This window comes from Labrus bergylta, chromosome 8 (assembly GCF_963930695.1).
Source record: "Labrus bergylta chromosome 8, fLabBer1.1, whole genome shotgun sequence".
NCBI lineage: Eukaryota > Metazoa > Chordata > Actinopteri > Labriformes > Labridae > Labrus > Labrus bergylta.
The window spans coordinates 11,454,860-11,470,584 of NC_089202.1; the positions used below are offsets into that span (position 1 = coordinate 11,454,860).

Here is a 15,725-nt window from a genome sequence, read left to right on the forward strand (position 1 = left end):
AAACTTAATCAATTTAAAAAAAACATGCAGGGTATAATATATCTGAGGTTATATAGCTTATAATTTATTTAATTATTAAATCATATCGAATAAGTTAAGGTTAACATGATCTTTACTTTATTAACCAAGCAATTTCATTTGGATCAACGGTGATTTAACTGTATCTTCATCACATGATTACTAACTTATTGCAATTATTATCCTACATTTAAATATTGTATGTTTATCGCATTATCGATTTATTCGCACAGCGCTCGATGACCTGCTCCGGAAGTACTCACCAACCCGGAAGTTTACCCCCGGCCTGACGGACAGTAAGAGCGATGGCGGGGGACACTTCGACGGAGCTTCTTTTTCTAGATACGTTTAAGCATCAAAATGCGGAGGTAATTCCCTGAAGCCTCAGCCTTCTGTGTTTACGCCAGAGTTGTCAGCACGATGTATAATTCTTTAATATGTTACATTTAAGAATTATGGAGAAAAGAAGCTGAACTTCCAGGCTAACGAAGTCACCGAGGCTAACATTAGCATGGTTCTTATAATAACCTTATATTTCACAGCTTTTATCGTATAACACACCTGCACAGTTGTATACTTGATTGTACAAAACACCCTTAAATAGAATATAAATAAGTATTTCAAGTAACACAGTTGTTTTCTTTTGCTTCCTCGCGTTGTTTGTTTGTTTGTTTGTTAGTTAGCCGCCAAGTTGCTAATGCTAACTGTGCAGCTCACCCCGGCTCATGTTTGTCTTCACGTCAGCTGCAGATGTGGCTGTTCTCGTCACATGTGTCGGGTGTGTTCAGGTGAAACGTTGTTATTCTGAACATCTGCATTAATCTATGATGTATGTGCACCCCCAGTTAACCAACGTGGATGTGGTGAGGTTTCCCTGCGGGGTGCTGATCACAGAGGTGAGGGTCATTCCTCCAGGGATCAAAGCTCACAGCAACCTACCTGACAACAGAGCTTTTGGGTAAGGACACTTTCACACACTCATGGACACATTTCACATAATAAGTTAAACCCACATGATGACGGTGCAGATGAGTGAAGCCATCCTGGTACACATTTAGAAGTGTTGGTTGCTGTGATGTTGTTGATGAATCATATTAAGGTAAACTGAGAGATGTTCCTTTTAAAATATATATAATAAGGAAATAATGTATAGGAAAAATGTCTATTAATATATATGTGTAATTTGTAGCCATGAAGGCCTTTTAAGTATTTGGTGGGTCAAAGCAAACTCATATTTATATTGTGTAGGGATGAATCAAACTGACTATGTTGGATCTATAGAAGAGAATAGAATTACTTTATTGATTTTAAACTGGGAAATTGTGGCGTTACAGCAGCAGGTTATCCAAACACACAATATGAGTAAAAAAAACATGATCTGTTGAAGTTGATACATCATTTTAGGCAGATCAAAAAAAAAAATACCCGTAATTATTAAACTTAATGTTTCAGCCAATGTTTAGTGGTAACATTACAGTGTTTCCCCTTAGGTTTACAGCGTTGGGGGGGTGGGGACAAGCTGACACGGCGACACGACGACACAAACACTTGAAGGAATCTTGGTGTTCATGTGTTACTTTTAATGAGAGCTGTCCTTTTCTATTGAAAAGATATCCTTAAATGACTTCTTTCCCTGATTTCCGACTCTGTCCACAATCCTATCTCTACAATACAGGCCCAAAAAGCCAAAAATAAATCTTTAAAAAAAATAAAACATTTTTTATTTATATATATATATATATATATATATATATATTTTTTTTTTAACTTGACCTTCAGGGGGGCGTTGGTAGGGGAAACACTGCATTAAATAATTTATGACAGGTATCAGATCATTTAAAAAAAAATTCAGATAGTTGTCCTTTGTTGGAAAGTCGATACTTGATGATACTACATCAACTCTGGATAACTTTACCACAGACACCTGACATGTATGTGTGTGAAGGTTGTTTGACACCAGAGCTCCATTGTTGTTTTGGATATGAGTCCAGGAGGCATGTTAACACTAGGACTAAAGTTACAACGCCTGAGAGACTGTGTTTTTGTGTAATTTCAATGAAGGAATGGGCTTAATGTTAAACAACACACAAACCTGAGCACGCCATGCGCTCTATGTAGTGTATACATGTACAAGTTTAAGTAAATCCTCCTATCAAGTTATTTGACATTTTATCAGGCAGCATTCATAAACTGCGGGAAATCAGCAGAGAAACTGTTTGTGGGATTGTGTCCTTTTTGGTTAATTAATCAAATGATTTGAAAAAAATCACTAATCAAATGTATTATTAGGACCTCTGATTAACTGATGCAAAAATACAGTTTGACCAACCAACAGTTATGCTCATTTGTTTTCCACATTACTTACATTGATCTGATACAATCAGTTTGTTTAAGCATTATTTACTACAGTATAGATCATGATATGGAAAAAGTCTCTTACACTCTCTACATACTTTGCCATACCTAACACTGCACTTTTGATGCCTAAAATGACATATTTAAGTGATTGATAATGTTGCATTAGTGAGGTTACAGTTAAAACTAATGTTATTCTTAAACGATTTTACCAGCGTACCTTATTAGATTGCCACCAAGAGTAAACTGTCATATTGCAAAGGCATTTGGTGATGTATAACTCCATATATGCGAAGGAGCCTTCTGCACACATGGACTAAAACAGATAATCACTAACTCTATATATATATATATATATGTGTGTGTGTGTTTTTGTTTTTCTAGGGAGACGTCTCCTCATGCCTTCCAGTTGGAGCTGTTCTTCAACAATGTCACCAAACCCAATAACCCAACGTTCCACCGACTGGGCAGGTCAGGATCATTTTTTCAAAACTCTTTTAAGATGCTGATATCTGTCTCACCTGTAGAACCCGTCACAGCAGCATCTGAGCCCTGGTCGGCTGCACCCTACCTTATTCAGGTCTCTTTGTCCTATGCTGGTTAACCGGTCTCTCCAGAAACTGAGCCCCACCCAACTTACCCCAAGTGACACAAAAACTAAGAAGACCAGCAGTTAAATGATTGAGTCACTGTTTTGCACCAGAGCATAATCTTCTATTTAAAGGTGTGCAATGTGTAAGAGTTTTTGAAAACTGTAAATATGACACACCCAGGTTATTATCTCTGCTGGGAATGTCAGTAGTTGTTTTTCAAAGCATTCATGATGCTCTTTAGGTATCTTACAAATGTCAAAAACTAATTTGATTGAACTATTTCCAAACAAATAGCCCAATGATCCATATGTGATAAAAATCCTGGTGATCAAAATACAACCAGCATGTTGCTGTGTATTTGACAAAATGCATTTTTCACTACATCTTGCATTTCTGTGACAGAACACATGATTTTAGGAGTGCAGACTTGTTACAGAGATAAAAAATTGGAGCCTCCTATATCACAGTTATGTTTTGTTTGATTTTGGCCATCTTCTCTCAACCTTGTTGTTTTGTTCGTACTTATTGTCGTTTTTCTAAATTTAATATAAATTTTTTTCCTTTATTGGAGCGACTGGACAGTGGATAGAGTTGGAAATCAGGGAGAGGGAAATTGGGTAATGACATGCAGGAAAGGAGCCACAGGTCAGATTTGAACCTGGGCCACCTGCTTTGAGGACTACAGTGTCTTTACATGGGGCACGAGAAAACTAACCCCTAGGATCCACTTTAGCATACTAGCCTTTTGTGTGTATTTGCACTGATACGAAAATCTGGCAGATCTGAGACATCATGATGAGCAACCGTTTGTTCACTTTTTTTTTAACGGCTTTGAATTACTGTTTTACCTGGTCGCACCTCCTGACAATATTAGTTGTAATGACAGGATAAATGCTGAATAAATCGTTAGGAATATTATAATCTTCGAAATTGTAGTGCAAGAAACAGAAGGGTACCAGGTGCACCACATTATTAAGCTAATATTAAGAAAACCAACTTAAAGATGACCGCCGTCTTAACTGATTTAAATGTGGAAACTTGGTAATCAGAATTTTGTATGACTTGACTTGCTTGATTCTCACTGCAGTGACTTGCAACTTGCTTCAGACCTGAAGGTTGAGACTTGCTTGTGACTTGTACATGTGTGACTTCTGCAATCTGCCTTGTCCCATATTCTTCCCTTAGCCTGGAGTATGATGAGAACAAGTCCATCGTGTTCAGACCCAGTGGAAAGGTAAAGGAGCTTCAAGGGACAACATTATTTATATTCTTTCTCTTCCCTTCTTTTGAATGTTGATATTGAATCGACTCTCAATCTTTTTGTGTGTGCAGGTGAACACAGACGGCCTGGTGTTGCGTGGCTGGTACACCAGTCTGACAGTAGCAGTGTACGGGACAGCAGAGCGCTCACATGGACACGACCAAGGCTCACCCCCTCCTCCTCCACCACCACCTCCTCAACAGCCAGGTGGGCCAAAGAGGCTCATTAAACAAGGTGGGCATCATTCAAAATTAACAATAGTGCTGTCACATTCACTTCCAGCCCCTGAAACTGAAACATCAAATGAACAGGTTACTTCTTATTCTCTCATCTGTTTCTTTACCATCAATCTATTGTACTGGGTTTCTTATTTTAGAGTGGGAAAAAGAGGACCAGTACAATGGAAGCCCACCTAGACCAGCACCCAGAGGGCCTCGAACTCCTCCTGGGCCTCCACCTCCAGATGATGATGATGAAGAGCAGGTCCAAGTGACGGGTAAGCAATGTGATTCTTCTGGATTAATCTGCAATTCCAGATGTTTTTCCTGGGGAGGTGACACACTCTCTTGCTTGCTCTTTCTTTCTCCCTCATGGGTATGATAAAGTTGCAGTGGTTATGAGGAGCCTGTGTCTGTCACTGAAACTTTCACATTATGTTCACTTAGATGGGTAACATAGAGTAAGTCAGTCTCTGCAGGCTGATTATCAAAATGTTCTGAGATTGGGGGGAGGGGGGGAATTGGCTGCCTGCCATGTTGTAACATACATGAGTAGCTCATGTAATTAGAATATCTTGAAAAAGTCTTTTTTCCTAATTAAAGTCAAAGTGAAATTTTCATTAATTCTACATTCTTTAGACATAAAGGGAAATATTGCAATCCTTTATTTATTTTGATCCTGATGATTACGGCCTTCAGCTCATGAAAATCAATAATCCAGGATCTCAAAATATTAGACGATGACATAGGACCAATTAAAGAAAGGATATTACAGAAAGCATCAATGTGGCGTGGCATGGAGGAAATCAGCAAGTGGCACTCCTGAGTTGTTATGGAAGCCCAGGTTGCTTTGATAGTAGCCTTCAGCTCATCTGTGTTGTTGGGTCAGGTGTCTCTCACCTTCCTCTGGAAAATGCTCCATAGCTTCTCTAGCTGCTCCTGTATATATTTTGCTTATCGTGAGTATTAACTTTAAACATGATGAAATATGCAAATCATCAGTATGATCCATATAAACCTATGAATGTGTTGTTAGCTTTAATACATGTGTCTCATGATGATATTTACTGAGTTTCGCCCTCCATCCACAGTGGGTGTGAACAAAGAAGAGCCATGCCAGGGCAGAGATGATTACCTGGAGGCTGTCTCACCTGAGAGATCGCTGCCTGCTAATGAAGAATACTCAGATGCTGAACAAGAGGAAGAAGCTGAGGAGGAAGATGAGCCAGAGGAGGAGGAAGACGCACGGACCGAGGGGAGCGTCCCTGAAGACGAGGAGGAAGAAGAGGAAGATGAGGGTGAGGACGAGGAAGAGGAGATGGAGGAAGGTAGGGGAGTTATTTTGTGAGAGTAGGATAGTCTACAATCCCAAATGGATGCCAGGTCCTGACACCCCTTTGGTGCGACAAACTCATCAGATTTCCTCGGGGGCCACGGGAGCAGGGTCCATTTGGGACTGAGTGACAGTTGGAGTGTGTTTGCTGTGCTCTGGCATGCTGTCTCTATCTAAAACAGCTGGATGCTCCAACCTCTCGGCTAGCCTGCGTCAGGCTACTCTGAAGGCTTATGGTCAACCTTCATAAGCTGTCATGTGCAGGTGTGCCTCACACAGTGCTGTGGCTGATGCTTGAGCTCACATCCTGCATGTCAAACTAACCTGCATGTTTGGACTGATGCACCCATGTGTGAGTGGACCTTTTTAAAAAGAGCAAGGGTACATGAAGTAGCTGCTGGCCTCCTAGTTTTTATTCTTTTTTCACAGCCATACTAATGAATATTTGTTATATCTTAAGTGTCTGGTTCATTATAGATTAACTTTTGTGAAATTTCCCCTCTCTTTGCCTCCCCTTGTCCTTCAGGTGATGACGGCTATGAGCAGATCTCAAGCGATGAGGATGATCTTGACAATGGTAGCTTTAAGCTTCCCAGCTTTGACATGGACTACACTCCTGAGGACCTGGCATCTGTTCCACCTGTCCAGTATGACCCATATGAGCGAGAACTCAGACCCCTGCTCTACTTCACGCCCCCATACAAAACCCGCTTTGATACCCAGTTTGAAAAGGCCAGTGTAGAGGAACCCAGGGACGCAGGTGGAACAGAAGAACAAACAGATGGAGAGCCGACTGATGCTGTCTCTCAGCTGAAAGAGCTCCTAGCTGGCATTGGAGAGGACAGAGATCCTCGCTGGGTAACTGCTGTGGAAGAGGCTCCTGGACTTTTGGCCAAAGGCTTGGCTCTCTTAATTAAACAAGGGGAGCAAGAAATGGAGGGTCCTGTTGGGGTTTTAGCTCAATGGGCAATCCAGTCTCTCAATATGGAGATTGCGCTCACCCAACCAATTGCAATTAATCTCAGACAGTTGAAAGCTGGGGCCAAGCTGGCATCATGTCTAGCAGAATGTCCACAGGGCTTGACAGCCCTGCTGCGTGAAGGAGTCCTGGATGTGCTGCTGGAGCTGCTCCATGCAGACCATGTGTCCTCCACACTGAAGCTCAGTTTCCTGAGAGCTCTGGGTGCTCTGATCAGCACTCCTGCTGGTGTAGAGGCTTTTCTGCATGCAGGAGAGTCGGAGAAGAGTGGCTATCAGGTACTACAGTGTGAAAATCTAAGCTTCGTCGATACTTTTTTTTATTATTTACAGGAATCAAAGATTTAAACATGATAGAAAAATGATATAAACAGACCTTGATCTTAAAGACAATTCTTCATCTTGCAGTTGTGCTCAAACTGAAAAATATAATTATAAACAGAACGGTGCCTGTCACTTAACGTCTGGTTGTTCAAGAGTCAAATCAAATCCCCTGCATAGATGAAGGACTCTTATTAGGATGATTTGTATTTCCTTTTCATAACTGACACATAGCTTTTCATTCTCTAAAGCGCTTAGTCCAGCTGTTCCTGCGAGAAGAAACAGTCAGGGTCATAACTGCAGGCAACACCATACTGCAGAAAAGTCACATGTATGAGGTCCTCTTGGATCTGCAGAGAGCAGCAGCAGCGTGGAGTGAACCACAGCAGGTAGATACATTAAATAACTCAACATTTCAAAGTGTATTTGTTGCTTCCTAGAGTAAAAACGTATTTTTTATTAATCATAACTGACTGTAATTCTCAGGAGGAGATGGAGGAAGCTGACAGCCCCATGGAGGAGGAGCCGTCACTAAGCCCCTCCCCTGTGAGTGAGGCAGAGCTCGACAGACTGGCGGGGGTTTTGGAAGAGTTGCATCACCTGCTAGAGACGGCCCCTAACTGCATGGTGCAGCCGCCCGGGAAAGCCTTTCCCACTTCTTCTAGGATAACAGGGCCGCAGGAGAGGGATGACCCATACCCAACACTGTACAGGTCAACATCCAAACACCTATGACCTCACACCTCACCCATATCAGAAGCCCAGAAAAAGTTTGAATGTAGTGGTGACCTAATTTCCCCATTTTTACAGGTACATGCATGCATGCCGTTTTCTGGAGAGCACATCGGTGGTTTTGTCAGCAGCCGCAGCAGCTGGTCACCTTGGTGTCACCCAGTCAGTGAGAGACATCCTCCGCTTTCTGTCGCTCACCCAGCCAGGCCTACTGTTCCTCCTCGCCCAGCCTACTCCTTCAAATCTGCTCCTGCGCCTCCTGGCATCAATGGCAGAAACAGAGATTGAGGAAACAACCTTTACAGGGGGAGAGGGAAGTCTCATGGGACCAGGGTTTGGTGAAGAGGGCTTTGGCGTGTGGCTGATGCAGGCACTGCACGCCCTTCAGGGTGTCTCCGAGCTTATGAGCCACGTAGCCTCAGGAGGAGACGGAGGAGTCGGGCTAGAGGAGGGTGACAACGCAGAGGTTCTGAGCATGCTCCATGGGCTCTACCTGATGACTTTCACACAGACCGGTCGCAGTGCTGTGGCCCATGTTCTCAGCATGGACAACCACCTGTCCTGTCTGGTCACCCTGCTGCAGCATCACAGCAGCAAGGACGGACAAGGGTACGGCTGTCCTCGTTTCTTTTTCAAAAACTGTTTATATTTGTTTCAAGCTGGGGTGCACTGATTTATTTTTTCTCTCCGTTGCTTGCAGTGAGACCAAAGCTCGCAAAACAGTGACCTATAACTACGCCTGTATGCTGGTTTTAGTGGTGGTGCAGAGTTCCAATGAACTGCGGATGATGGAACAATATGCTGCCCCACTACTCACCATAGCAAAGGCTGATGACACAAACGCTAAGCTACAGGGTAAATAGTTCAAATCTAGCATTCAAGTTATTAGCTTTACGTGTTTTCTTGTTGATCACTGATGTTTTGATGTTCTCTAATTTGTATTTCAGAGCTTAGCAAATGGCTGGAGCCTCTGGACAAACTGCGCTTTGAGATTGGTAGCATTCCCACCCTCATAGACTACATCAAACAGGTACAAATCCCTCTCTATATATACTCAGCTTTCATCTTCCTATATCACCTGGAGGCTGTCTTAATTAGTCTTTTGAATTCAGTGAGGATAAATCCCTGAAATTGGCAGTGTCTGGGCAGCAGCGCATGAGTTATCTCTGGATCAGAGTGCAGTTCAATCAAGATTTGTAGAACTTTTCAATATAATTAAAAAAAATGTTTCTGAGCAGTTATAACTGACCTTACGATAAGATTGGTCATCATAAAGGAGCAAATGTTATAGGGTTTCTAAGTCTTACCACAGCTAGATGTCATTTATCAAATGACACATTTTTCTTTCCATTTTCTTCCACTTTTGTATCTTAAAACCACCACAGATACAATATATATGCAGAGCTTCACCGACAAGTCTGAACTGATCAAATATGTACCTGCTCTGTAGCATGTTTCAGTCAAGGCTATATTTTCACTTAAGAGTGCATTATGTCACTGTAAACATTTTGTCTTATCTTCTTTCAGAATGTGGAAAATGTGTTGACTGCTGATGGGACTGGACTGGTTACTGCTCTCAGGGTCCTTAATCACATTGCCTGCCCCCCAACTACTGCTGAGGGTAAAGACACCAACCACGATTCTGATATAGTTCAGCTCATAGACAACTCAATGCTTTATTAATGCTCATATTAACCTCTATTTTACTTGATTATTTTCTTTAGTATTTTATTGTCATATTGCCTTGCGGCCCTGTTAACACATTAAATGTATGCTGTACTAAAAGTTGCTTATTTGCTGGTGCTTTTTTTTAAGGTCTGATGAACATCCAGGCTTTCAAAAGCAAATTCCCTTTAAAAAATATTTTAGATACTGCATTGTTTACATACATGTTTATTTTCCACCTCTTGCTGGCCAAAAGAACTTTAATTCATGCACCAGTGAACCTGTCGATAAGATGATTAGTGAGAGATCATTTGCAGGAATGCAGTGTGCACAAGACAATCAGTACACACATAGATAACTGCAAATTCAAGCTACAAATTCGTAATACCTCCCCAGGCTATCTTCACGCCATTAAACTAGGTAATGTGTTCTGTAATGTTAATTGCAATGGGCACAGAAGAGGTTGCTGTTGTGGAACATTGGTCACATTTTTCACAAAGTCCACCTTCTTTCTACAGCTCAGCAGAGGGATCTCAAGTGGAGTCTTGCAGGGGTCCAGCTCTTCTCCGGTGAGGGTCTTGATACGTGTGTGCGTGTCCTACAGAAGCTGTGCAGCGTGCTGCTGCAGCCTTGGCGTGTGCACGGACACATGGGCCCCACGCCACAGCGTTGCATGATCCTCAGTATATGCATCAGTACACTGCGGTTGCTGCGCACCATGCTGATGGAGTTACTACGCGGAGGAGCTTTCCAATTCAGGGACACACGTGTTGCCAATGTGTTAGTGACACTCCACATGATAGTATGCTCCATCCCTGCATCTGGACGTCTAGACGGAGAGGAGACCAGAGTGCAGGCCCTAATTGTTGATGTATTGCTTACGTTTTCGCAGGGCGTCAATGAAGAGGTGTGTGAATTTCAAACTGTGCATTCATGTTTGTTAAGCAAAGTACTCTAATTTACAAAGTGTACCTAGTTGTTTTGTTCTGACTCAGTGCCTGTGTTTGGTGCAGGTGACTCATACAGAAGAGACTCTGGCCAGCAACACCTGGTCTCTGATGCTCAAGGAGGTTTTGGGATCACTGCTGAAAGCTCCTGAAGGTCTGTTCTCTGGTCTGACGTTGCTTTCAGAGCTCCTTCCTCTTCCGCTGCCAATGCAGAGCACTCAGGTAACTTATCACTGATCCCCAATCTGTCTTGTACTTCCTGCCCTCATCTGATGATGCTCTTGTTGGCATACACATTAATATGAATTTATGTCTCACTCAATAGGGGATTTCAGTCCAAGATGTGGCTGTAGCCTTAAACACAAGGAAGTTGTGGAGCATGCATATACGAGCACAGTGGAAAGTGTTTTCCGAGGCTTTTAGGTGTGCGTGTGCCACCAGCTGCCCTCCTCTCCTGGCCATGTTGAAGAGAATGTGTGTGCAGCTGGCTGATCTGTCTTCACCCAGCGCGACTCTCATCATGAAGACTCTGCTGGAACTGCTGCTGGAGGAGCTGCAGCCGTGAGTTAAAAACACATTCAGCTCCCATCCTTGCTGCATATGCTGTTGAAGGTGTTGTGTTTAAAGTGTATATAATGTGCTGAATGCAGGGTGGAGGGGAAAAGTGTTTGCTGGGGCCAGAGCCTGCGTCTGCTGTCTTTGTTGGATGCTCTGGTGTCGCAGAAAGCTTGTAAAAGCGCAGCACTGCACCTGCTGTCCGGCTCTGTGTCCGGAGATGAACAACTAGCTGACCTGTTCCCGCTGCTGCTGTCTTTGGCAGTCCCTCCAACTGATAACTCCTTACAACAGCAGCAATGCAGTGAACTAGTGGGGACAGTATTACAATCACTCTGTGACCAGGTAGGCAGTATAGTGCACACAGCAGCAATAACACAAGTCAACTGACCCAACCAGAGAAAAGGTTAAAGCCTTAAATATGTATCTGCATCTTCTCCAGGACATTTCTCTGGTGGCTTCTCCGAACGTTGAGAGCTGTGTGTCAGAGGTCGAGCAGCTTGCTAATGCACTCCCAGGGAGAGAAATGATGTCGTCAGTGTGCAGCACCCTGATGGACATTTTGGGGAATTCTGACAGCAGTGTCCCGCTCCTACTCACCTGTATCAGGACTTTGACATTCCTCACTGAGCACGACTACGGACTCTACCACCTCAAAGTGTAAATGCTCACTCCTCGTTTCCCTACAAGTGTCCTTTTCTCAGTCAAACAAGACTTTGATGGTGCTTTTTCTTTGTTTCAGTGCTTTGAAGAAACATGGTGCCGGTCTTAGCTCATTGTTGAAGAGATTGGTGTTTAACTTCAATAAGGATTCAGCAGATCTGCTCTCAGCTCTGCTGGACTTCCTCAGGCAGATCGTCAACACAGACACAATGGTCAGTACCTTTTTTTTTAGCTGATTAATGTTTAACATGACAGTAATGGTACCAAAAGTGTATATTTTTAGTAAGTTGTAAAAGTTATTGTTTTTGTATTGCTCTTTGTTTGAAGCTTATTTCAAGTGTAATGCTTGCAACAAAATATAATATGACCATTTTCTTTTTGAATCTGTCTGTAATCCAGAGTGTTGAGGAGGGGCAGGGGTCCAGCGAGGAGCACGCTTTCACTCCTCCACGGCTGCTGTCTGGCACTGAGATGAAAGCTCTGCTGCAGTGGGATGAGTCTGAGTCCCATCCCCTCCCCACTTTAGAGAAACAGATCACGGTACAACTCATACACAGATTTATAGTTTTTTCAAAGTAACTGATATTTCTGCCTCTGTAACTTTGTTTCTGGGCTTTTCACCTCAGAAATTATGTAAGGAAGATGAGTCACTGGAGACGCTGTTGGAGAATGTCATTGTTCTGAGGCAGACGCTGGAGACGGCCACAGACACGCCTCCTGCAGTTGATACTGAACCCACTCTGCCAGCGCCTGAAACGCTCGGTGCCCAGTTTAATCACAGGTGAGAAATAACTTACATTAAGAGTTTGCTGTAAAACAAAGCAGTAAAGCTTAAACTATAATTAAACACACTACAGATAATAAAGAGAAGGCCTATGAATCACTAATGTAAACCAAGAGCAAACACTAGATGTAATAATGACTTTTTCATGTTTTTTGCATTTTTATCTGTAGGACTGTGTTCATTCTATCGGAAGCTTTGGATGAGCAGCTGAAGACTCTTTGGTTCTCTCCTTTCCAAACTGACGACATAGAACCAGACCTTGACATGGTGAGTGAACATGTGGGCCTTCACTTTCAAGACGAATCAGACTCTGCAGTATAGGGTTGGAAAGAACCAACATCGATAACCCCAACGGGGCAAAAAAAACTTGATCTGTACTTTAAAGAAAAAGTGGTTTAAACCAGATATATGTTCAAATATTGACAGTAATTTACTATAAATTAAACCTACTATCATGTTCAGACACGACCAGACTCCTAAGATTCCCCTGGTCTAGAAATAGTAGTTTGATCCACTCCAGCCAGAGTTTTATTAGGATGTCTATGTATGTCTCTGATTGTCACCTTGTCTGTGCTGCAGGTGAAGGTGGATCTGGTGGGTCTGGCTCAGGAGTGCTGCCCAGAACTGGACCTGAAGGCAGAGCTGGAGCGCTCCTTCCTGTCTGAGCCCTCGTCTCCCGGTCACAATAAAACTACAAAAGGTTTCCGGCTGGGCAAACACAAGCACGAGACGTTTATCACATCAAGGTACTTGCCCGGTGTTTGTACTACGTGTTCTGTGAAGCATACAATCTAGAGTCTTGTTTTAATCAACTTGCTGGAGGTAAGAGGGTCCTCGTCACGGATCATGGAATTAGGTGGAACTGAATAAAAAGATGGGTTAGGAAGTAAAACCCCTCCATGTCACTTGAATGACTCTGTCAGTTTAAAGGAAAAATGTCTTAATGTTAAGTTAGATAGGTAAGGAATTTACATTTTTCTAATTATCTTTTCATGGCTCCTGGGTGTTGTGTTTGTGCAGCTGGGATAACTTTCCATTTGGAATCAGATAGTGGACCTCTTTATATCTGAAAAATTAAGATGAGTTTAGTTCATAGTGCTTTAAATGGAAATATTTGATAATAATGAACTACATTTTTGTTGTTATTGTAAAGCGGCCTTGGGTTCCTTGAAAGGCGCTATATAAATCCAAGTTATTATTATTATCATTATTATTATTATTAAATGATGTAATAATGAAGAGCTGCTTACCGTAATTAATTTATTGTTAGTTTCCATCATAAAGGATGCCATATTTGTAGTCTTTGCGGCTTGGATGCTTTTTAACCTGAAAATACAATTAACTGATTCAGGCTTTTTACAGTTTGATAAACGCATACGAGTACATCGAAAAGCAGAGATCTGTTGAAGACATAGTGCTTCAGACAATAATAGGTGCACCATTAACTGTGCTTTTATTTAATCTGGGTATTTCCAATCAGTATACATTTTTTTCCCTGAGCATAAATAAATATGGTGCCCTGATTGCAGACAGTAATATAACAATAATGAATTCACAACTTTGAACTTAATGACTAAACAATAGAGATTTTTAAAAATAGCCATACTGTATATATAAAAAATACAGGTTTATAATTGTACTTCTTGCATAAAGAAGTTCCCAAACAGAAGTTCCCAAAAGGATAGGTTCTCATTTGTACTACTTGCACTTATCTAGGAAAGCCCATATCTGCCCCTGCCCCATTCAGTGTGCTGCAGCCCGGGGTTGTTGCTTAATATCACTTCATTCTTTTCTCTGCAGTGGTAAATCCGACTACACTGAGCCGGCCAAGAGAGCCCACATCATGGCTGCTCCTCGCGGCCGCGGAGGTCGAGGAGGGTTTGGACAGAATCTTTGCCGACCTCACGATATCTTCCGCCAGCGTAAACAAAACACCTCACGTCCTCCCAGCATGCATGTGGATGACTTTGTGGCAGCCGAATTTAAAGACATTACAACCCCTCTTGGACTTATGCTACCCAAACGTCTCCCTAAGAGCTCCCCAAAACCCCCCACCAGAGGTCTGTTCACTGGAAACAGAGGCAGAGGCACCTTCCACAGTCAGACGCGCTTTTTCACTCCACCACAACCTAAAGGTGTAATGCTGTCTGGTGAGTACACAAAGACACATACAATTATATATTATGACATATTCCTGTGTCAGGTTAACAAGACCAGTTTGTATTCGTACATATTGTTGTGTTCACCAACATTTTTTACAATCTTTTGTTAGTTTATTATTTTTTATTTATATATATTGGAATCCGGATCACATCACTCTTTTAATTGAAGTGTTTGCATTTTGTATGTTATAAGGCTTTTATTCAGATCATTTGTGTTCTTTTAAACATAGCTTCAGTACTGTTTCTTTGACACATTTCTACTGGAACATGTTTGATATCATTTTGTCAGGTCAGTACCACATGTTGACCATCAGAGGGACATCCATGCTTACTTTTCTGTTCTGTAGGTAACTATGCTCGCAGAGAGGGAGGCCGTGGTGGTTCTTCGTGGAGTGGACAAGTTCCAGCAGTGACCCACAGAGGAACCTACAGTGAACCCCGCGGAGGCCAAAGCAACTTCACACGAGGACCAATGCCCTCACGACAACCACCAGCAAGTAAGATGTGCATTCCCCCCTACACACACTTTTGCTCTATTTTGCTTTTATTTACATTTAAACATTAACCTTCAATACAACTCTTCTGTCTTTTCCCTTATTCTCTTATTGAAGGTGCATATCGTCTGGCTCCACGTGACCGGGCCCCACGGGGCAGAGGGGGGGCTGGACTGTCATGGCTTAACGCCGGAGGAGGTGGTGGAGGTGCTGGAGGAGGCGGTGGGGGAGGTGGAGGAGGAGGAGGGAGAGGATCTCAGGGGAGCAAGTTCAGTGGCGGGGGAGGGAGCGGAGGTGGGAGAGGCAGACATGTTCGCTCCTTCACCAGGTAAACTCACCTGGGCAATGACTGCAGCCTTTCATGGCAACATACGGACCAATCAGGATAATACGTACTGTCTCCATGGAAAAGTGGTGGGATGATGTTGTCATGATGATGTAAAGACTCTGTGTTGATGTTTTATGTTTTGTTTTCATGAGTTGTATTCAGATAATAAAGGTCATAGAAGCCTAGACTGGGCTTTTTGTTTCTGATGAAATAATGAAGGGATGCAGAACATGATAGTCTGAGCAACTGTCAAAATGTTATTCATGAATAATTTTTTTTTCGTTTTGCAAGTGAATTTAGTCAAATAGATCCAACTAG

At 42.5% G+C, this 15,725-nt stretch overlaps 1 protein-coding gene across 2 annotated transcripts; it reads left to right on the top strand.

The window, feature by feature from the left end:
- The first annotated feature begins 291 nt into the window (after window positions 1-291).
- Window positions 292-15,592, top strand: virma (vir like m6A methyltransferase associated). Of its 2 annotated transcripts, none has more exons than XM_065957502.1 (27): window positions 292-386; window positions 864-976; window positions 2,758-2,844; window positions 4,152-4,200; window positions 4,299-4,461; window positions 4,604-4,723; window positions 5,537-5,773; window positions 6,305-7,035; window positions 7,329-7,466; window positions 7,564-7,790; window positions 7,888-8,418; window positions 8,510-8,664; window positions 8,757-8,839; window positions 9,337-9,430; window positions 9,993-10,381; window positions 10,488-10,643; window positions 10,747-10,982; window positions 11,072-11,321; window positions 11,419-11,636; window positions 11,719-11,851; window positions 12,039-12,179; window positions 12,266-12,420; window positions 12,594-12,690; window positions 13,003-13,169; window positions 14,224-14,573; window positions 14,933-15,082; window positions 15,197-15,592. In XM_065957502.1, the coding sequence occupies exons 1-27, from the start codon at window positions 324-326 to the stop codon at window positions 15,409-15,411; spliced, it is 5,448 nt and encodes a 1,815-aa protein (XP_065813574.1). In that variant the 5' UTR covers window positions 292-323; the 3' UTR covers window positions 15,412-15,592. The 2 variants fall into 2 exon arrangements, with proteins under 2 accessions (XP_065813574.1, XP_020507575.2); XM_020651919.3 differs by having other exon boundaries at window positions 5,537-5,743.
- The last annotated feature ends 133 nt before the right edge of the window (window positions 15,593-15,725 follow it).

Excerpts from the sequence above, each read along its gene's own strand:
- virma (XM_065957502.1), top strand. The coding sequence starts at position 324 with ATGGCGGGGGACACTTCGACGGAGCTTCTTTTTCTAGATACGTTTAAG. Across the intron at positions 10,382-10,487 it reads CGCAGGGCGTCAATGAAGAG|GTGACTCATACAGAAGAGAC; the intron begins GTGTGTGAATTT and ends TGTTTGGTGCAG. Across the intron at positions 11,852-12,038 it reads TCGTCAACACAGACACAATG|AGTGTTGAGGAGGGGCAGGG; the intron begins GTCAGTACCTTT and ends TCTGTAATCCAG.